The sequence below is a fragment of the Eschrichtius robustus genome, chromosome 3 (genome assembly GCF_028021215.1).
Source record: "Eschrichtius robustus isolate mEscRob2 chromosome 3, mEscRob2.pri, whole genome shotgun sequence".
NCBI lineage: Eukaryota > Metazoa > Chordata > Mammalia > Artiodactyla > Eschrichtiidae > Eschrichtius > Eschrichtius robustus.
Genome location: NC_090826.1, coordinates 79,097,853 through 79,122,323, shown reverse-complemented (window position 1 = coordinate 79,122,323; position 24,471 = coordinate 79,097,853). Strand labels below are relative to the sequence as shown.

The 24,471-nt window shown below is 39.6% G+C and overlaps 1 protein-coding gene across 3 annotated transcripts in view; it reads right to left on the bottom strand.

The window, feature by feature from the left end:
- LRRC8C (leucine rich repeat containing 8 VRAC subunit C) overlaps window positions 1-24,471 on the bottom strand; it is an 85,485-nt gene that overhangs the window by 20,682 nt on the left and 40,332 nt on the right. For all 3 annotated transcript variants that reach the window (XM_068538061.1, XM_068538060.1, XM_068538062.1), the window contains exon 2: window positions 8,013-8,154. In XM_068538061.1, the coding sequence (XP_068394162.1) occupies window positions 8,013-8,150 (138 nt within the window). In that variant the 5' untranslated portion in view covers window positions 8,151-8,154. The remainder of the gene's footprint in view (window positions 1-8,012; window positions 8,155-24,471) is intronic.

The window sequence follows — 24,471 nt, the reverse complement described above, 5'->3', positions numbered from 1 at the left end:
AAAGGAGCAACACTCATTATTTATATTAAATAGAAGACTCCAGATATAACCTAGAAACCTACTAGCCTTGCAGTTAAAATGTAGTGCCAGTGTTAGCCTAATCCTTACCACAGGGTCACTGTATGGCTGGGAGGATCCAGATGTGGTCAGTGTTCTCAGGGAAACGGGAAAGAGGGGCCTTGGAGAGGAACCAAGCGAGGACAGAATTCAAGTGGATCTGTTTGCCTGATAGGATGAGAGGATCGGGGAGGGTCTCCAAATCAGGGGTCCTGATTAGAAATACAAGATTATCTCCCCCCATATCATGATAAACCCACTTAACAGAGATTTTTAAACACGGATTTTGGTGATTTACAGTACAGGATCCACAACAGAGACTAAATATGCAGTAAATCTCATTTGCTTCACATAGGAAAAACTCCAGTACTCTGTCAGTGCTTTATTATTTGAGGGAAAAGATGTATTATTAAACAATCAATAGGCAACATGGTCGTAACAATCCATAATAGTGAAATAAAAGGAAATGTTCCCCATTCACTGACTGGCATTGGACGGCAGCAGATGATCTAAGAAAAGCATTTAGATTCATGCCCCGTGTTAAACCCAAGCAAGTGAGGTGAAAGGCACTCATATATTATTCTTGTGGCCAGGAATTCACTGCACGTTAAGTTGTCAAGCTGATAGATGACAAGAAATAAAGTTCTAGGGAAGAAAAAAGTATGAGTTTGAATAAACCACCATAACAAGGAAGTCCTAACTAAGGCATATTTTTGTTACTAGATGTAACAGGGATTTTGAAGTAGTGTTTCTCTCACAGCATCCACCACCATCCCTACAGAGATGCGAAAGGTTTCTCTTTAAAATTATTTTCACCATCAAATGATTTTTGTTTCATATTCCCCAAAGACTGAAGAAGAATATTGACATGTCGTGGGTACATAGAAACTTTATAAAACATATCTTAGATGAGGTCTTCATTTTAAGCCTACCCATTGGTGCTATCTGCTGTTTCATTAGGATTCTGAATTTCACCTTAAACAATAGGCTAATCTAAGTACAAATTTCTGAGTCTCCATCTGTAAATACAGATTTGGCAAAAGAAAAAAGATCTACTAGAGATCCCGGTTAGTATGGGACAGACGATTGGGGGAGAGAGGTATTATAGAAGCAAGGATTCAGGACACATTATCAAAATGAACTACTCTGAAATCCCTCTGCAGTCTATAATTTTTACCACCTGTGCTTTCCAGTGAACTGCCTGTGAGCATTATCAGCTGAAGGTCATGTGCCATGGCGTTGATGCTGATGGTTCTAAATCAGAGAAGCAGTTGAGTATGTACCAAAAATAAAAGCGGGGATTAACTCCAACCAACCAGCTCAGATGTTCCAAACTCTTCTCCAGTGTGAGCCTGCTGGCCAGTTTGCTCCTGGTGATTGGCTTAGTACACAAGGATTTTTTTTTTTTTGGTAGGTGGTTTCAAGTCATTGAAATCATTCTCTTGGCTTTTTTTCCCCCCTAATTCAGAAAGCAGGAAATGTCTTTCCTGTGTAGCAGTCACAGAGCAGTCCCCTAGGGTTTCCAGGGGGCTTGTCTTCCAGTTCCTGTTTCTGGTTTCTAACTGTTAACTCTATATTTGGTAATGGCCTGACGATGGGCTGGTTTGGATTCGGTCATAATAAGATAACCTGGAGTCACGGAGCAGAGATCTAAAGCAATCTTATTTTTCCAGGAAGCAACGTGTTGACCTTTCAGGATTTCGTCTATTTTATTGAGTGTTTTGAGTATCTGAATAATGTTGTTTATTTACAGCACAAGGTTGGGTGTTTATGCTATGGGTCCTTGAGGGTCTGTGACTGTACAGAAATAGGATACATACACTCTCCTGGTTTACAATGAGTTTATATTTGTTTCTTTCTGATGTAATCTAAGGAATGCTCTTTATGCATGCTCTTATTCCATGGCAGCCTTGAAAATAGCTACTTGCTCAGAAATGAATAAATATTTGTCAGATGAGTAAGACAAGTGTTGATTTTTTTTTTTATAAATTTATTTATTTGTTTATTTTTGGCTGCGTTGGGTCTTCGTTGCTGCTCACAGGCTTTCTCTAGTTGCAGCGAGCAGGGGCTACTCTTTGCTGTGGTGCACAGGCTTCTCATTGCGGTGGCTTCTCTTGTCGCGGAGCATGGGCTCCAGGCACGTGGGCTTCAGTAGCTGTGGCACGTGGGCTCAGCAGCTGTGGCTTGCAGGCTCCAGAGCACAGGCTCAGTAGTTGTGGTGCACGGGCTTAGTTGCTCCGCGGCATGTGGGATCTTCCCGGACCAGGGCTCAAACCCGTGTCCCATGCATTGGCAGGCAGATTCTTAACCACTGCACTACTAGGGAAGCCCACAAGTGTTGATTTTAATCCTTTTACATCAGGGCAAGAAAGAATCAACACCCCATTGATAGTTGATAACTTCCTCCTTCCCCCAGTATCTTTAAAGCTACATAGTGTTAAACCTATATGCACACAATCTTTTAGGAATAAAGAGATAATGAAATATTGTTTGCCATTGGAAGAAGCCATTTATAAAATAGTCAAAAAGCTATTAGATTCCTATTTTACCACCAGAGTGCTCTTCTAACCCTACTTAGATTTTGCTTTGTCGTGTTTTCAAACCCCAAGCGTTAACTTGTTTTGTAAGTAAGATCAGAATGACTGCACTTTCATTTCACAAAAGGAAAATCAAGGCATAAAAACATATTTTGATTATTGTACGATCACCTTGGAAATGGGAAAGGATTTTGAGCTTCACAGAGAACCTTTTGCTTATGAAGCTATCAGTCATTAAACCAATTTCAGAGGATTATCATAGGAGAGCTAAAATAAGAGATTAAATTCTCCCCCTTGGAAACATTACTTTCATTTGTAATATGAATACTGGGTGGTTTTACTTTCTTTAGTAATTTATATCTTATTTCTTGTCTGTTTAATATTCACTATAGGTTGGAAGTTTTTTTTTTTTAATGGCAGGTGTATAGTGAATAATCTTGTAGAGAATCTAAGCTGTAATTCAGAAAATCAATTCTTTTTATAACTTTCTATTTTCTCTTTTAGTCATTTTGCACTTGTTTTTATACTTAAAATCCTGTTTTACAAGCCAAAACTTGGCCACAGGATCTGTGCAATTGTAATGATTCCATAATATCCCATAGCAGGGTGCACAGGGGTGAAAGCCACATGCTGGAGAACTGACCTGAGATCTGAACCCTCACTGCATCCCTCTTGGCTTTGGGGCATTACCTAACCTTTCAGATGAGAATTCTCACCTGAAAGATGGGACTAATCTACTCCCCAGGGGTCCTTCTGGGAGCTAGACAAAGGACATAAGGATTCTACACACAGGGAGCACAGGTTCCTTACCAGTGTCACTCAATGCGAGTGCTATTAGCATCCTGGATTCTGTGGGAATGCCCCACCCAGTGCAGGATGCCCCCGAAAATGCCATGAGGACCCATAACGAGGGCTTTGTGAAATGATCACACTAAGTCTATTGCTTATGCTGATTTTTTCTTCCATTCCTCTTTTTTAAAATGTATAGTTTGGCTTTGTATACTCATTCTTTGAGAATTAGCTCAAATTCACCTCCTCAAGTCCCTAACTTCCAGTAGCTGAGATGACATCATACTTAATGCTCTTGAAATCTACCACCATAAAGGTGCTTACACACCAAATGGCATTGCTTCTGTATTTGTACAGTCTGTAGACTATTAGCAGTCTGAGGGCAGGGGCTGTACTGTATTTCTCTTTCAGTGTTTCGAGCACCCCACATAATGCCTGATGTATCTCGGGTGCTTAGGGATGTTTGTTGAACAAATGGTCCACCCCATATGAATTCTGAGCCTGGTAACCTTCATATTCTGATGGAATCTTCCTTTGGGGTATTTCACATTTTTTAGAATCTTGACATCTCAGACTACACTTCCTGTACCCAGTCAACTGGCGTCCATATTCTTCTTAAGGGCTGTAAGGATAGAACAGGCCTGTGTGTGAAGGGTCCGGATTAGGTCACCCATCTGAGGGGCAGGCACTGAGCGTGCTGGGCAGGGTGCTCAGTGGGATGCTTCTGTGCAGCAGAGAGACGTGATGGGGGCTGTGCTCCGGGAAGACGGTTCTGACCAGGGCTCGGGAAGAGATGCTTAAGTTGTTCCTGAATCCCCTTCTGAACTCACTGTGGCCACATCCCTAAATGATGTTCATCATAGACATTTTCATAGGTCCACACTACCATTTTCATTTATTTTGTTCCAAGTTAGCTACTAGTTCTTATAGATGCTCTGTGTGGTTTCTCTTTTCTGCATTTCATCCTATTATGGAATAAGTAAACAAGAGAAACGACGCCATACTCCAATATAAAATAAAAAATTTTTTAAAAAAAGGAGAAACGACTCCTGTGCTTGCTCATAAGCAGGTCCTGTGGCAGTGCTGGTGCTGTGCGTGGCACAGTAATAAAGACAGACGGAGAGTCCTCCTGCAATCTATGTCACCTCCCTCTGCTATTTCCCAAACTTGCCATTCCAAAATTCGCCCTTCTCCACTACCTACCTTGTTGTCACATCCTGCTACCTCCCTTACCTCACAATCTCTCAGCAGATGTGTCACTTACTATTTCACAGAAGCTACAAGGCACACACTCCCATCTTACTGTGCCTCTCCTCTCCTGCAATAAAATGCATCTGTAGCCACCATTACTATTCTTGTGGAAGGTATCCCCTCCACCCAAATCAAGGATAATCCCACCTGGATCCTGGATCCATCACATCCTTCCTCCTGAAGATGACCATTCTTCTCTTACCCTGAACTACCGGGTCTTATATCCAACTGCTTACTCCTCCACTTGGATATCTAACATATTTCAAACTTAACATGCTCAAAAACAAACTTTTTCCAAGTGGCTCAGGCCTAAAAATCTTAGAGTCATTCTTGATTTCTCTTTTTCTCTCATACATATCACTCACGCTCAGTTCAATCTTCTAGCAAGTCTTAATGTTTTTCCTTCAAAATATATCCAGAACCACGGCTTCAGTCCTGGTCCAAGCCATCTGATTCATGTCTTCCCTGGATTATTGCACTAGCCTTCTCAGTAATCTCCCTGCTTCCGCTCTTGCCCCCCATACTGTACTCTCAACACCTAGAGTGGTCTTGTCAAAACCTAAGTCGGATAACGCCAACCCTCCAAACATGTCCCACCTTCGTCAGAGCAAGGACAAAACCTTTACAGTGGCCTCCAGGCCCTACATGATCCGGCAGCTGTTACCTCTCAGGACTCATTCTTCTATCACTCTTCTCCTCACTCTGCTGTAGCCCACTGGCCACCTGGCTTTTCCCTCAACATGCAAGGAATACCCCTGCTTCAGGCCTGTGACATCACCAGGGGTCTTCCTAGGATCATCTCAACATTCAAACTTATAGTATTATCATAAACCTCATTTGGTACCAGAATCATTGGAAAGAAACAGGAATGGAGTCACAGCTTGCCAGCCAGGCAGCACCAGACTCTCTCCCTTTGGGGGAATCTTCACAACTGCCTGTGTGGTGGCCCACACCGCTGCCCAGGAGCTAGTCTCTCCCCAAGCTTCCCCACGATCATCTCAGGTGCAAGAAAAAGAGTTCCACTGTAGGCAGATTCCGGATTTACTCTGGCTTCGATGCCTTATGCTCCAAAGGAGCCAAGAGCTCTTGTAACTCAATAGATACACCTTGCATGTATCAAGGGACATGCCCAGTTACAAGTGTCACCACAATCACAGAAATCCCATCTATGGCTTCCTACCAGGCGCTTATCATTCTCCCAGCCCAGATGCAGTTGACCAATCAGCAGCCATTTATGCCATAAGCAATGTTGCCTAGTAACACAGTTAACATTCTACCTTTATCAGGCTCCCAGGGAAGCTGAGCTAGAAAATTGAGAAAGCCAAATGTCAAATTCTCCTGCAGAAGGGGAGGGGTCCTGTGACTGCTTTGTTCATCGTGTCTCTTGCTCTTTCTGTTCCCTCTGTCCGGATGGCTCCTCCCGGAACATCTGCAAGGCCCGCTCCCGCACTGACTTCAGTTCCCTCCTCAAAAGTCACCTCCCAGTGAGGCCACCCTATTTGAGAACCACAACTCCTAATCTCACCTGCTGTGACCTCCTACCATCCTCGTATGCTTTATTTTCTTTTTCATTGTCCTTATTACCTTCTAACATATATAATTTACCAACTGATTTTGCTTATTTTGCTTGTTTTTTCCCCCATAGAATTTAAGTTCTACAAGGCTGGGATATTTGTCTTTTATTTCTTTCCTCCTGCACTGATAATGCTTGGCCCCTAGAACAATGCCTGGCACACAATAGATTCTTCAACAACTATTTGTTTTATTTATGAATGAATTAATGCCCTTTCTCTCTTTCAAACTCTAGTTTTTCATTGGCATCCTTTTTTTTTTGGTGGGGGGAGGAGGGCGAGATATTTTCAGCCCGTAGATAAAAAGCAGCATGGTGTTAGGGATTAAGGATAGGGACTTTGGGGCCAAACTGCTTGGATTTCAATAAGGGTTTTGCTACTCACCTTGGAAGTTTCTCTAATCTCTCTGTGCCTTAGTTTTGCATCTATAAATGGGGATAATAATAGTATATCCTAGGGTTGGCATGAGGATGAAATGATTTAAAACATGTGTAAAGTGTTCAGAAGAGTGCCTGACACGTAGGAAGCACTAGATGATAACTATTATTAAAATCAACGTTAAAAAGGTCTTTATTTCTACTCTGCACCACTTCTAGCTATTTCCCTCTCTCCTGGCTCCTCTTCCTCTCAGATGATCTACTTGAAAGTTCCATAAGCCTTTAACTCCCATTCACTTTTCCAACCAGTGACACTAAGATTTCTAATGCCCTAGTTGCTGCTTTTCTCCCCTTAGCCCGTGAGTTAGTTGAACCACCTGCCATCACTGACCACACCTGAGCCCCTCCTCTCTCTTGGTTTCCCCTCGTCCTTATGGCTGCCCCTCCTCAGCCTTCTTCAGAGGTGTCTCCTTTTCATTCATTCACTCTTTACTGTTATTCCTGACATCATCTCACCAACCACATTCTCCTGGGGTGACTCCATTCCCAGGCATGGCTTCAACTCTCATGCTGATGACACCCAAAGGGTGTCAGTCCTAATGACTGTTTCCTAGAGACGTCATGTCCTTTCTCACATCCATGACTTGGAGCTTTCCTTCCTCTTCCTGGCACTTTCTTCATCCCCAGCTCCCTTTTCCTGACTGGTTCTTAAGTTTTAATACAACCATTTCTCTTGTTCCTTTCCTTTGGACTCGCATAGAGCTTTTCAGAAGCCTCTAGCACAGTATAACCTTTTCTGTTGTTTGTTTGGTTTCCCCCTAGATATGAACTGTTTATAGGTATATATGTCCTCAAAGTATGGTGCCTGATACATAGGTTTGCAAAAAAATCTGGATTCAATATATGAATATACAGTATCTATATAGAACAAATTATGGTTCAGTTACAATTTAATTCAGAACTAAGCATTGGGTAAGATAATGTCTCATCAAAATGTCAGTCCTTCCAGAAAATCTTATCAGGGGTAAATATAAGAGGTAAAGAAAAACGTTCCTTTTTAACAATATAAATGGCACTCTGGCTATACATACTATATTTTGCTATATTCTACATTTTGCTGTGGATATAAAACCAACTTTGAAAGATAAAGGACTCCCTTCGAATATTTGATGTTCGTGACATCAAATATTACTTGACTATAGTCAACTGCTCTCTGGGCTCAGTTAAATCTTACAAGTACCATATTTACCTAATTAGGAAAGTTTGGGAAATTAGGCTTCAGGCTCCCTGACATGATTACAAACACCACACGTAAGTAGAGAAGAGCAACTAATATACACATGGTTAAAAATCACACACTCTTTTTTAAGAGGTTTCAACGGCTTAGTGTCTTGCCCTGGCTCTGTTCTGACGTGAGTCCAGGCACCTACCTGCAAAGTGCACCCGAACACACCAATCATCAGCATGGCCACGGACAAGTAGTCGGTAAATACATCCCACCATGGCTTCAGAACCCGGAAGGCAGGCTGCTGCTCAGAGAACTGCCGGAACTCTGTCACCGGAATCATGTTTCTGAGAAAAGGGAGATTACTGGTGAATTAATTTATCTTTATGCACAACCTACTGCACTGTTAACAGCATTTGAAATTCTGCTTCAACTCGTCGGATTCAGCGGTCTGAATCAGTCCGGGAGCTGTCACAGCACCTCAGAGTTTTAACAAGCCACTGAGAAATCCACCAGTTGAGGAAATAAGGAGCCCCATGTAGAAAACGCAAGTACCTTTACTAACTCTTGTCTAATCAGCGGGTGCCCTTTAGCGCCACATGGACCAGAGAGCATGACCAGAGCCGCCCGTTGTTTCCTGGTGTCTCCCTTCCCCTAAACAGAGCACCACGATGCCAGAAAGAGCGGAGCCCATCCTTTAAAATGTTTCTGCTATTTATCTTATCATCTTGGGTTTTTGCTTCAAACTATTTTTTTAAGTGTATCCTCAGCATTGGTTGGTATTATTTACTAAGCCCTATTTGTAAAGCCTTTTGCTTGCTCCCTGGGGAAGGCAAACGACTTTGCCACTGGTCCTTTTCTTGTAAAAGGGACAATCTCATTGTGGGGAGGAGGTGTTGGGGAGAACTTCATTTTTTTTTTGCCCTCCCTCTTTTTTTGGTTCCTGTGCTTTTGACTTGATTTTTTTCTCTATTTCCTAAACTCCTTATATTTCACTGTGAACCTCAAACGCATCCTCTGAGAAATCAGTTTTCTCTGGAAACACCTAACCCTATCTAAATGACAGAGGATAAATGAATTGGGTGCACTGAGGCTCTGGGAAAAGAGGAAAAGAGACGCATCCTTTTCTTAGCCTGCATTGTCCTTTCTTATCGCTCAGTCCCACTGCCTGTATTATGATCTAAGACTTGAAGGTAACCATCCAGCTACTGGGAGAAGGAATATTCTTTCCTTATCTCATGGCAAGGAATAAGGGTGGCCAGTGAGGGCCAAAAAGAGTTTCTCTCCCTTTTGCCATCTCTGGATCCAATAATCTTGCTTTTTACACCTGCCCTTGTTATTTAGTCTGATTAAAGGCAGGGAAAGGCTACATTTGGTGCTCTTTCTCCCAAGCCTTTTGTTTCCTGGATCCTCTCTTCCCTAATAGTGAATTAAAGGCTGTACAATAAACAGCCTAGAGAAAACCAGAGCCTCTTCTTTGAGTTCACTGCTGTTTATCTTTGGAAACTATTATAATGTGTTCCATTCCATCTCACTGCTTTATCTGACTTTTTCTTAAGCAGTAACTTGTCTTCCTTAACACAACATTGAAAATTCAACCACTTGGTGCTGCTTTTACCTATGACCTACTTACTTGACATCTGTGCAGCATTTGATATGATTGCCTCACTTTATTGAAACACAACTTTCCTTTTCTTTTTTTTAATATTTATTTATTTTTGGCTGCGCCAGGTCTTAGTTGCGGCACTCAGGCTCTTCGTTGTTGTGGCATGAGGACTTCTTAGTTGTGGCACGCAAACTCTTAGTTGCAGCATGCACGCGGGATCTAGTTCCCCAACCAGGGATGGAACCAGGGTCCCCTGCATTGGGAGTGCGGAGTCCTACCCACTGGACCACCATGAGAAGTCCCCAAACACAACTTTCTTAACTCCACTTTGTTACCACCACTGGGCTGCAAGTTTCTTGAAGGGGGAAAACCTATATGTTATGCATATGTGTGTTCTCAAAACATATGTTGCAGGCAAGTCACCCAAGCTAAATAAAAAACTTCACTTATTCGTAGTGTTATTAGCATTTCAGACTAGTCCAAAGTTTGATTTTCCTGACCTTTCATGACCTTTTTCTTCTCAATGGATCATTATAATCTCATGGCCCCAAATGTTTTCTCATCACAGATGTCCAGTGGCAGTCACAGACAGGCACGAACTCATCTTAACTTCCACATTCTGCCTAGAAGCGACTGTCTTGTTCTATTTTGATCCTACCACTTACCACAGTCTCTGGAAAACAAGAGGCCCTGAACAACTGTCTGTTACATGGATGGGTGAATTCAGATGCTTGTTCATGGAGCAATGCTCACCCAATCAGATTGGGGGGGACCCTAGCCAGCTACAGTGACAGCACTAACAAGTATGGTACCTGTGCTGTCGTCTACATCCTTTGATAGATTTAGTTATTGTCTCCTTCATGATAAGTTCCTGTACATCTTGGAGGGAACTGGGCTTTTTCTTTGAAGCAAGGAACAATTTCAGGAATAAAATATACCAATGTGTATTTCATTGAGAGCTGTGTTCTCAAACTTTTGGACCTCAGGATACCTTCATGTTCAAAACGTAGTGAGGAGGACCTCAAAGAGCACTTTTTAGGTGGGTGATACCTACCAATACCGGCCACATGAGAAATTAAAACCAAGAAATTTCAAAAATATATATTAACTCACTTAAAAATAACAAACCCATTACAAGTTACCATAAATTGTTATTATAAAAAATAACTATATTCTCCAACACAAAAACAATTAATGAGAATAATGGCATTGTTTTACATTTTTGTAAATCTCTTTAACAGCTGGTTTAATAGAATATAGCTGGATTCTCATATCTGCTTCTTCAATCTGCTGAGATATGTTGTTTTGATTGAAATTTATGAATCAAATATATATGCAGTTAGAAAAGGGAGGAGTATCTTAACAGACTTTTTATATAATTGGGGATATTAACTTTTGATAATATATCAGACTAACTTGGTTAGTTGCAATATGGAATCTGAAAACTATATCAATGAACTTTTCAAACTCCTTGATGTTAAAACTCATTCGTCAGGGAGGACCTTCAAGATGGTGGAGAAGTAAGACATGGAGATAACCTTCCTCCCCAAAAATACATCAACATGTGGAAACACTCCTACAGAACACCTACTGAACGCTGGCAAAAGACCTCAGACTTCCCAAAGGCAAGAAACTCCCCACGTACCTGGGTATGGAAAAAGAAAAAAGAAAAAACAGAGACAAAAGAATAGGGACAGGACCTGCACCTTGGGGAGGGAGCTGTGAAGGAGGAAAGGTTTCCACACACTAGGAAGCCCCTTCGCGGGCGGAGACTGCGGGTGGCGGAGGGGGTAGGCTTCAGAGCCACGGAGGAGAGCGCAGCCACAGGGGTGCGGAGGGAAAAGCGGAGAGATTCCTGCACAGAGGATCAGTGCCGACCAGCACTCACCAGCCCGAGAGGCTTGTCTGCTCACCCGCCGGGACAGGCGGGGGCTGGGAGCTGAGGCTCGGGCTTCGGTCAGATCCCAGGGAGAGGACTGGGGTTCGCTGTGTGAACACAGCCTGAAGGGGGCTAGTGCACCACAGCTAGCCGGGAGGGAGTCCAGGAAAAAGTCTGGAGCTGCCAAAGAGGCAAGAGACCATTGTTTTCGGGTGTGCGAGGAGAGGGGATTCAGAGCACCGTCTAAACGAACTCCAGAGACGGGCGCAATCCATGGCTATCAACGCGGACCCCAGAGACGGGCATGAGACGCTAAGGCTGCTGCTGCCGCCACCAAGAAGCCTGTGTGCGAGCGCAGGTCACTCTCCACACCGCCCCTCCGGGGAGCCTGTGCAGCCCGCCACCGCCAGGGTCCCGTGATCCAGGGACAACTGCCCCGAGAGAACGCACGGGCTCGCCTCAGGCTGGTGCAACGTCACGCCGGCCTCTGCCACTGCAGGCTCGCCCCGCATCCGTACCCCTCCCTCCCCCCGGCATGAGTGAGCCAGAGCCCCTGAAGCAGCTGCTGCTTTAACCCCCTCCTGTCTGGGCGAGGAACAGATGCCTGAGGACAACCTGCATGCAGAGGCGGGTCCAAATCCAAAGCTGAACCCCAGGAGCTGTGTGAACAAAGAAGAGAAAGGGAAATCTCTCCCAGCAGCCTCAGGAGCAGCAGATTAAATCCCCACAATCAACTTGATGTACCCTGCCTCTGTGGAATACCTGAATAGACAACGAATCATCTCAAAATTGAAGCAGTGGACTTTGGGAGCAACTGTGGACTTGGGGTTTGCTGTCTGTGACTGATTTGTTCTAATTTTTATGTTATCTTAGTATAGTTTTTAGCGCTTGTTATCATTGGTGGATTTGTTTATTGCTTTGGTTGCTCTCTTCTTTTTTTTATTATTTATTTTTTATTTTAATAATTTTTAAAATCTATTATTATTCTCTTTTTCATCCTTTTTTTCTCCCTTTTCTTCTGAGCCATGTGGCTGACTGGGTCTTGGTGCTCTGGCCTGGTGTCAGGCCTGTGCCTCTGAGGTGGGAGAGCTGAGTTAAGGACATTGGACCACCAGTGACCTCCCGGCCTCATGTAATATAAATCGGGGAGAGCTCTCCCAGAGATCCTGTCTCAACGCTAAGACCCAGCTCCACCCAACTGCCAGCAAGCTCCAGTGTTGGATGCCCCATGCCAATCAACTAGCAAGACAGGAACACAACCCTGCCCATTAGCAGAGAGGCTGCCTAAAATCATACTAAGTTCACAGACAACCCAAAACACACCACTGGATGCGGCCCTGCCCAACAGAAAGACAAGATCTAGTCCCACCCACCAGAACAGAGGCACCAGTCCCCTCTACCAGGAAGCCTACACAAGCCACTGAACCAACCTCACCCACTGGGAGCAGACACCAAAAACAATGGAAACTACAAACCTGCAGCCTGCGAAAAGGAGACCCCAAACACAGTAAGTTAAACAAAATGAGAAAACAGAGAAATATGCAGCAGATGAAGAAGCAAGGTAAAAACCCACCAGAGCAAACAAATAAAGAGGAAATAGGCAGTCTACCTGAAAAAGAATTCAGAGTAATGATAGTAAAGATGATCCAAAATCTTGGAAATAGAATGGAGAAAATACAAGAAATGTTTAACAAGGACCTAGAAGAACTAAAGAGCAAACAAACAATGATGAACAACACAATAAATGAAATTAAAAATTCTCCAGAAGGAATCAATAGCAGAATAACTGAGGCAGAAGAACAGATACGTGACCTGGAAGACAAAACAGTGGAAATACCTACCCCAGAGCAGAATAAAGAAAAAAGAATGAAAAGAACTGAGGACAGTCTCAGAGACCTCTGGGACAACATTAAATGCACCAACATTCGAATTACAGGGGTCTCAGAAGAAGAAGAGCAAAAGAAAGGGTCTGAGAAAATATTTGAAGAGATTACAGTTGAAAACTTCCCTAACATGGGGAAGGAAATAGTCAAACAAGTCCAGAAAGTGCAGACAGTCCCATACAGAATAAACACAAGGAGAAACATACCAATACACATATTAATCAAACTATCAAAAATTAAATACAAAGAAAAATCATTAAAAGCAGCAAGGGAAAAGCAACAAATAACACACAAGGGAATCCCCATAAGCTTAACAGCTGATGTTTCAGCGGAAACTCTGCAAGCTAGAAGGGAGTGGCAGGACATATTTAAAGTGATGAAAGGGAAAAACCTACAACCAAGATTACTCTACCCAGCAAAGATCTCATTCAGATTCGATGGAGAAATTAAAACCTTTACAGACAAGCAAAAGCTAAGAGAATTCAGCACCACCAAACCAGCTTTACAACAAATGCTAAAGGAACTTCTCTAAGCGGGAAACACAAGAGAAGGAAAAGACATACAAAAACAAACCCAAAACAATTAAGAAAATGGTAATAGGAACATACATATTGATAATTACTTAAATGTAAATGGATTAAATGCTGCAACCAAATGACACAGACTGGCTGAATGGATACAAAAACAAGACCTGTATATATGCTGTCGACAAGAGACCCACTTCAGACCTAGGGACACATACAGACTGAAAGTGACAGGATGGAAAAAAATATTCCATGCAAATGGAAATCAAAAGAAAGCTGGAGTAGCAATTCTTATATCAGACAAAATAGACTTTAAAATAAAGACTATGAAAGCTGGAGTAGCAATTCTTATATCAGACAAAATAGACTTTTAAATAAAGACTATTACAAGAGACGAAGAAGGACACTACATAATGATCAAGGGATCAATCCAAGAAGAAGATATAACAATGGTAAGTATTTATGCACCCAACATTGGAGCACCACAATACATAAGGCAAATGCTAACAGCTATAAAAGGGGAAATTGACAGTAACACAATCATAATAGGGGACTTTAACACCCCACTTTCACCAATGGACAGATCATCCAAAATGAAAATAAATAAGGAAACACAAGCTTTAAATGATACATTAAACAAGACGGACTTAATTGATATTTATAGGACATTCCATCCAAAAACAACAGAATACACTTCCTTCTCAAGTGCTCATGGAACATTCTCCAGGATAGATCATATCTTGAGTCACAAATCAAGCCTTGGTAAATTTAAGAAAATTGAAATCGTATCAAGTATCTTTTCTGACCACAACACTGTGAGACTAGATATCAATTACAGGAAAAAACTGTAAAAAATACAAACACATAGAGGCTAAACAATATGCTACTAAATAACCAACAGATCACTGAAGAAATTAAAGAGGAAATCAAAAAATACCTAGAAACAAACGACAATGAACACACGACGACCCAAAACCTATGCGATGCAGCAAAAGCAGTTCTAAGAGGGAAGTTTAGAGCAATACAATCCTACCTCAAGAAAAAAGAAACATCTCAAATAAACAACCTAACCTTACACCTAAAGCAATCAGAGGAAGGAGAAGAGAAAAAACCCAAAGTTAGCAGAAGGAAAGAAATCATAAAGATCAGATCAAAAATAAATGAAAAAGAAATGAAGAAAACAATAGCAAAGATCAATAAAACTAAAAGCTGGTTCTTTGAGAAAATAAACAAAATTGATAAACCATTAGCCAGACTTACCAAGAAAAAAAAGGGAGAAGACTCAAATCAACAGAATTAGAAATGAAAAGGGAGAAGTAAAAACTGACACTGCAGAAATATAAAGGATCATGAGATATTACTACAGGCAACTATATGCCAATAAAATGGACAACCTGGAAGAAATGGACAAATTCTTAGAAAAGCACAACCTTCCAAGACTGAACCAGGAAGATGTAGAAAATATAAACAGACCAATCACAAGCACTGAAGTTGAAACTGTGATTAAAAATCTTCCAACAAACAAAAGCTCAGGACCAGATGGATTCACAGGCGAATTCTATGAAACATTTAGAGAGGAGCTAACACCTATCCTCCTCAAACTCTTCCAAAATATAGCAGATGGAGGAACATTCCCAAATTCATTCTATGAGGTCACCATCACCCTGATCCCAAAACCAGACTAAGATGTCACAAAAAAAGAAAACTGCATGCCAATATCACTGATGAACATAGATGAAAAAATCCTCAACAAAATACCAGCAAACAGAATCCAACAGCACATTAAAAGGATCCTACACCATGATCAAGTGGGATTTATCCCAGGAATGCAAGGATTCTTCAATATACGGAAATCAATCAATGTGATACACCATATTAACAAATCGAAGGATAGAAACCATATGATAATCTGAATAGATGCAGAAAAAGCTTTCAACAAAGTTCAACACCCATTTATGATAAAAACCCTCCAGAAAGTAGGCATAGAGGGAACTTACCTCAACATAATAAAGGCCATATTGAGAAACCCACAGCCAACATCATTCTCAATGGGGAAAAACTGAAACCATTTCCTCTAAGATCAAGGACAAGACAAGGTTGCCCACTCTCACCGCTATTATTCAACATATTTCCAGAAGTTTTAGCCACAGCAATCAGAGAAGAAAAAGAAATAAAAGGAATCCAAATCCGAAAAGAAGTAAAACTGTCATTGTTTGCAGATGACATGGTACTATACATAGAGAATCCTAAAGATGCTACCAGAAAACTACTAGAGCTAATCAATGTATTTGGTAAAGTAGCAGCATACTAAATTAATGCACAGAAATCTCTTGCATTCCTATACACTAATGATGAAGAATCTGAAAGAGACATTAAGGAAGCACTCCCATTTACCACTGCAACAAAAAGAATAAAATACCTAGGAATAAACCTACCTAAAGAGACAAACTACCTGTATACAGAAAACTATAAGACACTGATGAAAGAAATTAAAGATGACACAAACCGATGGAGAGATATACCATATTCTTGGATTGGAAGAATCAACATTGTGCAAATGACTATATTACGGAAAACAATCTACAGATTCAATGCAATCTCTATCAAACTACCAACGGCATTTTTCACAGAACTGGAACAAAAAATTGCAGAATTTGTATGGAAACACAAAAGACCCCGAATAGCCAAAGCAATCTTGAGAAAGAAAAACGGAGCTGGAGGAATCAGGCTCCCGGACTTCAGACTATACTACAAAGCTACAGTAATCAAGATAGTATGATACTGGCACAAAAACAGAAATATAGTTCAATGGAACAGGATAGAAAGCCCAGAGATAAACCCACACACATATGGTCACCATATCTTTGATAAAGGATGTTAGAATATACAATGGAGAAAAGAGAGCCTCTTCAATAAGTGGTGCTGGGAAAACTGGACAGCTACATGTAAAAGAATGAAATTAGAACACTCCCTAACACAGTATACAAAAATAAACTCAAAATGGATAAAGACCTAAATGTAAGGCCAGACACTATGAAACTTTTAGAGGAAAACATAGGCAGAACACTTTATTACACAAATCACAGCAAGATCCTTTTTACCCACCTCCTAGAGTAATGGAAATAATAACGAAAATAAACAAATGGTACCTAATGAAACTTAAAAGCTTTTGCACAGCAAAGGAAACCATAAACCAGATGGAAAGACAACCCTCAGAATGGGAGAGAATATTTGCAAATAAAGCAACTGCCAAAGGATTAATCTCCAAAATGTACAAGCAGCTCATCCAGCTCAATATCAAAAAAACAAACAACCCAATACAAAAATGGGCAGAAGACCTAAATAGACATTTCTCCAAAGAAGATATACAGATTGCCAACAAACACATGAAAGGATGCTCAACATCACTAATCATTAGAGAAATGCAAATCAAAACTACAATGAGGTATCACCTCACACCTGTCAGTATGGCCATCATCAAAAAAATCTACAAACAATAAATGCTGGAGAGGGTGTGGAGAAAAGGGAACCCTCTTGCACTGTTGGTGGGAATGTAAATTGATAGAGCCACTATGGAGAACAGTATGGAGGTTCCTTAAAAAACTAAAAATAGAACTATCATATAACCCCGCAATCCCACTACTGGGCATATACCCTTAGAAAACCATCATTCAAAAGGAGTCATGTACCACAATGTTCATTGCAGCTCTATTTACAATAGGCAGGATATGGAAGCAACCTAAGTGTCCATCGACAGATGAATAGATAAAGAAGATATGGCACATATATACAATGGAATATTACTTAGCCATAAAAAGACACGAAATTGAACTATTTGTAGTGAAGTGGATGGACCTAGAGTCTGTCATACAGAGTGAAGTAAGTCAGAAAGAGAAAAACAAATACCGTATGCTAACACATATATATGGAATCTAAAAAAAAAAAAAAAAAAGGTTCTGAAGAACCTAGGGGCAGGACAGGAATAAAGACAGAGACGTAGAGAATGGACTTGAGGACACGGGGAGGGGGAAGGGTAAGCTGGGACGAAGTGAGAGAGTAGCATTGACATATATACACTACCAAATGTAAAGTAGATAGCTAGTGGGAAGCAGATGCATAGCACAGGGAGATCAGCGCTGTGACCACCTAGAGGGGTGGGATAGGGAGGGTGGGAGGGAGGGAGATGCAAGAGGGAGGAGATATGGGGATATATGTATACATATGGCTGATTCACTTTGTTATACAGCAGAAACTAACACAACATTGTAAAGCAATTATACTCCAATAAAGATGTTAAAAAAAAAAAACAACTCATTCGTCTATCTTGCACTTTGAGTGGATCATTTATCTGTGCATGATTTGGTAACAACATGCGTTGGTCATCTGGAAAATACAGGATCACTTAGTTATGGAGATCTTCCAAATGTTGACAAATCATACCTAAAAATCACATTCATTAATATCACTACTACTTTCATCAGAAAATTTTTTAAGTAATTGGAGGCTATCCAACTTGTGGTGGACACAAATTTTCCAAAATTCTATTCATCACTTGAAAGTTTGAATTTTATTTGTGGCAGCAAATATTATCAGTTGTTTTCCTTGAGATGTCAAGTTCGCTTCAATCATTTTGAGAAAGTATCTTCCACATACCCAAGTCTGAATAATCAGTTGTTTTATTCAATTAAAAATGGTACATTATGATAAAGTGGCTAATTCAACTTTCAACTCAAATAAGGATTTCCCTTGAGACACCTACTGTACTTTGAATTCAGCAGAAATGCTTTATGTATTCTTCCCTTTCATCACACTGTATATTATTACAATATGTAGTCAAAGGTCGAGAGCTATTAAAATAATAATTTTTACTGATTCAATGAGGACATTAGATGAAACTGGCTTTTTTCTTCCTTTAAATTGTAAATGTGTGCCAATGAAGAATGCTCCACAGTAGAATTTGGTGCCTCTATCTTGATTCATGCTAAGATGACTTACCCACCATTGCTTTTGTACCATCAGTGAAAAAGGCAAAAAATATCTTAGCATTAAAAATTAGTTTTGATCTTGTGGACCCCCTAAAAATGTTTAGGTGACTGGTGTTCCATGAGCCACACTTTGAGAACCACTGAGGTAGAGGTTCACTGTTCCTTCCTTTATCTATGGCTCACCTTGAAAAAGCAAAGGCCTTGGCACTCAATAGTGAGATTCTCCGAGTCCTTGGCTGAGTTGTTTCATTGGCATCATTCTCTTAATATGGCAAATAAAGACAAACTGAGGAATCTAAGAAACTTAAGTATTATCTACTGCTTCCTAATACTGGCACAGCCTAGTTAAGATGGACTGTCAGAGAAACAAACAGTCAACATGAAACAGACTTTTAGCGTCATAACTCTACTCAATGTACTTAACCTCTTTTGGGTAAGTGTGTGTATGTGCACGTGTATGTACATGCCCTTATATGTATGTACATATATAATACATATAAATGTATGTAGACATATGTGTAATATACACACAGATGTACAATACACATACACATAGACTTTATTGTTTTAACATATCACAAGGCTCAAAGCCAATATCCAGCACAGATTTAATCCTTGGAATTATTTTTGATGTAAAAAAAAGGAAGTAAAGGAGAAGTTGACTTAAAAACTCCAAAACTAAACAAAGGGTAGATGAACCTTCTGCTTGCTTAACTGAAAAAAAATTTTGTATTTTTTCACAAATTTCAGCACCTCTTAAAGTTGTGTATTACAGTGATGAAACAATTTCTCTTTCACTATCATTGTAGTTTCCACACGATTTGTGACCATTTCAAGCTGAAGAAGCCACTTCTGAATAAACTGCTGAGTTTACATAGTTTTTTGCCCTAAAACTCAATCAGGATAATTATACTTATATTTTAAAACTTTTTCTATTTTAGAAGTATAAATGGTTATCTTTATATTTCTTCCAGCTCCAATTTCCAACCATTATGTAAGATTTTAGCTTACCTAATAATGTCTTTGGAAACATGGCATTTCACATTCAATCAAGAGATTCTGGTATCCTATACCAAGGGGGGGTGGGTAGGATGAATTGGTAGATTGGGATTGACATATATACACTATTGATACTCTGTATAAAATTGAAAACCAATGAGAACTTACTGCATAGCACAGGGAACTCTACTCAATGCTCTGTGGTGACCTAAATGGGAAGGAAATCCAAAAAAGAGGGGATATATGTATACGTATAGCTGATTCACTTTGCTGTACAGTAGAAACTAACATAGCATTGTAAAGTAACTATACTCCAATAAAAATTTTTTTAAAAAATTTTTAAAAAGAGATTCTGGTATCCTAATTAAAAATATATAAACTTTTATATTATGTTATATATTTGCCTCTGTATCCTTTTGCAGAAATCTATTTGCATTACTTTTATTAAAAATACTTATTACCAAAAGTCATTTTAATGGCTTCATTGTCTATAAAATTTTACCTCTCAAAAATATCACATCATACAATCCTTTGGTAAAGAATATTGGTAAAGTTAGTTGCAAACTCAGAGTTTCTTATTTCTTTCATTTATTCGGTTCTTCCTGAAACAATCTGTCTTCCTCCCTCTCAGGAGAAGTTTAATATCTTCCCCAAAATTAATTACAGAACAAATTCTACTCTATTTGTTAACCCATGACTTTAAGAATATCAAACATATTCTACTTTGATTCAAATCTGATTGCTAACACTGTTTTCCAACGGCTATCAGGTGGGTATATATGGTTAACAGTGCTTTGTTCCAGAAACATTTTTCTGGCAGTTGGAGAATGGCATCACCTTTAGATGGTACAATCATATACCACTCAAGGAAACAAGGGCCAATTCCAAGTGATAAGAGTAATCATATCAGTAACATAGTGAGTGTCCCCTTACAAAAATGAATTTTAAAAATTCAGTAATTCCTGAGCATCAAGTGTGAATTCTACAGGAAAGAAACCCACATATATTATTCATCTATGTGGCTAAATCTAATGGTCAATTCTCAGCCCTCACCTTACCTGCTCTATCTTCAGCATTTGGCATAAAATGACCATTCTCTACTTGGCTTTCAGGATGTCACAGCCTTTAGGTTTTCCTCCTGTTTTCCATGCTGTTCCTTCTTTAACTACTTGTCTGTTGCCTCATCTTCCCCCTGACCTCTGACTTTGGTGTGCTAAATGCTTAGTCTTCGATGCAGTTCTCTTCCCTAACTCACTCCCCTGTGAGCATAGTGCTTTAAATGGCAGGCCCAACTGCCTACTCGGTATCTCCATCTGGACATCCAGCAGACACATGAAACTCACTATGTGCCACACTAACTCCAGTTCCATTCCCTTATCTCCACCTCTCCCATCCTGGGCAAAGCCCTGTTGCTCTTGCAACTTTTCCCCCTTGATGGCAACTCCATCTTTCCAGTTGCTCAGACCAACATTTTTGGAGTTATCTGTGAGTCTTCTTTGTCTCTTACATCCCACATCCCATCTGTCAAAAAATACTTATATTCCTTATTGTCTGTCTCCCCTAAAAGAATGAAAGTTTCTTGAGGACAGGAACTTTCTTTTCAATTCTATTTTGTATTTTGACGTGTCCCTGTACCTAGAAGATAATGCTTGGCATATAGTAGGCACTCAATATTTGCTGAATAAATCAGTGAATAACTAGTAATTTTAATAAAGATGGGGGTGCAATTGCCTTTCGTTCTGGAAATAATGATTATAAAAGCAAAGCGTCTGAGTAATGTCATGGGAGGAAGATCCCACAGTGCAGGGCCAGGACATCGGCACAGCCAAGGCCAGTGCAGAAAAGCAGTGCAAAAGAGGAAGGGCACAGAAATACCATGATTTATTTATGGGTTCTTCTCAGTGGTACCAATCAAAATAAAGTCATCAGAACATGCTCAAAACATCAATTATAAAACAAATTACTTTTCCTCTAGCAGTGCAAAGATGGAAATAAAAAACAGGACAAAAGCCAAAGTTTCTAATTTTATAAAAATATCTTTCTTTCTTAGGAGAGTGTGACTCTAGATTGTGTTTTACTCTGTAGTTGTGGTATATGCGACAAAATTTTTTTTAGAAAAATCCACTAAAGAAGACCATAATTATATGGTTCTATAGACATATACTTAATTTAAAGAAACTCATAAATGGGTTATAACAGTTAAGAACCTGAAAGGCACTTTCAGAAGTCATCCACTCCATAACTCTCATTTTATGAGTGAACAACCTGAGCCAAGAGAGATTAGGTGACTTGCCCAAGGAACACAGCTAGTGGTGAGCCTTAACTTCTAATCAAATCTTACCTCTTACTCTACAGCTTAGTTAATACTACATCATGCTGATCTGAATGTACAGAATCTAAAATATACTAGGAAACAAATGGTTTAAATAGAATTTCTCTTTTCATGTCCCTCTTTGAAAATAAAATGAAAAATAATTATTAATACATTTAAATGATTCTTAAGCTATAGTGCTCTTATAGTCCCATAAATGAGAACTTTAGACTCAGAAGGAATCATGAGGCAAGTTGAACTTGCAACCCAATGGATACTTCTGTACTATCATCTCCTTGGATATTTCCACTATGCCATGTGTTAAATTAATGGCCCAATCACATTATCTGAAAAGTATTCAAAATGAGCTTAACCTGTTTTTCTAAGAGAGGTGGGGAACAAAAATTATGCCTACCTGGCAATTTTAGTTCTCTTTTAATCAATTAAGATATAATACCTCTTTCTCATTATACCCTTCCCATATTTAAAGAAAACCCCTTTAGTCACCGTGCTTCAGGCCACACATCTCAAGGCTGTTGCTTTACATACTAGTTTCCACAGTTATCTTTAGCATAGTCATAAGCTTTTTTTAAAAAATTTAATTTTTTTATATGGGAGGTTCTTATTAGTTATCTATTTTATACATATTAGTGTATATATGTCAATCCCAATCTCCCAATTCATCCCACCACCACCAAAAATTTGTTATGTACTATTATCAGTAGCTGATTTTTCTCTCTCACAAGCATAATTCATTTACTCATGCACTTGCTATAAATAATTATAGCATTATAATAAATATTTATTAAAATGTATATTAAAATGTACATTAAAAATATAAATTTTAAGATATGTCAGGCACCGTGCTAGGTGCTGGTGGATTGGAAGTGAACAAAATAGACAAAGTGCCTGCCTCACCCCTGTGTACTCTACTAGGAGAATGTGTATGAAAGAAATTCCTATAAAAGCATGAATTGTAACTGCTCTTCTTTGTACATGTGATTATTGTTTCTGGTGCCAATGGTGCATTTAAAGAGGTTGTTGTTTTCATTTCATTGAGGACAAGGTTTATACCTTGTTTAACTTTGTATCTTCTAGAAAATAGCACAATGCCTTAGAACAGACCCTCAATACATGTTTGTTAAATTCAAAGAGGCCTAAACATATACACACAGTCACACACAGATACACACACCCAATTGAGCATTTTGTAGTAAAGACCAAATTCTTCTATTATGTTATTATCCTCTGTTATAGTTTGATACTACAATAAATAAGAGAGTAACTATTACCACACAGCTTCACACTGTAAATAGTGATTATTCAAAGGACATCCACTACTGAAGAGACTGTTTGAGAAGAGGACAAGAGTCAGGAATAATTTATAATTTCAAAGTTAAGGGTCACTGAAATTTTAATGTACAATGTCTGTCACCAGTTATAAAGAGGGTGTGTCATTCGATGATGACTTCTTAGGCACCAACCTGTACCCAATGGCCACAATTTGCGACTCCCTTATCAAAACATTACCCTATTAAGAAACAGGTGGCAGAAAACAGATCCAAACAAAGAAGTCTTATTTATAATATAGTGGTTTGGAATACTGCATTTATAAATCTTAGTGAGATCTTGATTTCTTTGGAATTTTTGTCAAAGAGCTTCAGCTACATGTATATGACACTAATAATTATGTAATGCTTATTCTATACACTTTAAGTAAATTTCAACTCAGAAATCTTTTTGAAAATGAGGCTAAATTGTGATCTAATAGTTTTTTAAACCCTGACCATAAAAGATTATCATAAAATGTTACTCATTCCCTCAGCTCTCTGCACCCCACTGGTCTTCTTGGTCACCTCTTCATTCCACACTGTTTCCACCTCCTTTAAACCAGGAACAATCTTCCAGGAATTAGTGTATACTCAAACCCCCTCCCTCCCCCGACCCCATAGGATTCTAAACCCTTGAAAAGACTGTGTGTTTCCCCTTATGTGATTTAGACGAGGTTTCGGTTCTTACTAGTCTTAACATCCAAAAACTAAGTCTAGATTTCAATTTAGTAAATCTGTAATGATTGTTTTGAAGATGATTTATTTCTTCCTTTAATGGACAAAAAAAGACTGAGGCTTATCTTCAGTCCAGTTTTCCCCCTTGAACAAAGAAAGCACAATAGTTCTAAGCAGCTGACACACCATGAATATACAGTGCAGGCCAGAAGATTTAAACAAGTGCAGGAAGCCATCTACCTGGAAGGCGACTTTCTTTCTGAGGAAGGGACAGGGAGGAGAGGTAGGTGGAGAAGACGGGAATATTCCTGATCTCTAGAACATTCCTGCTCTCTAGAACATTAAAACTAAAAAGTTTTTTGTTGATTTTTCACAAAATAGAGTAGTCTGAAAAGGCAGGGATCACCTTTTCTTTCATATTGCTTGCTATGAGGCCTAAAATGCTCAATAGTTTGTTGAATCGAATTCCTA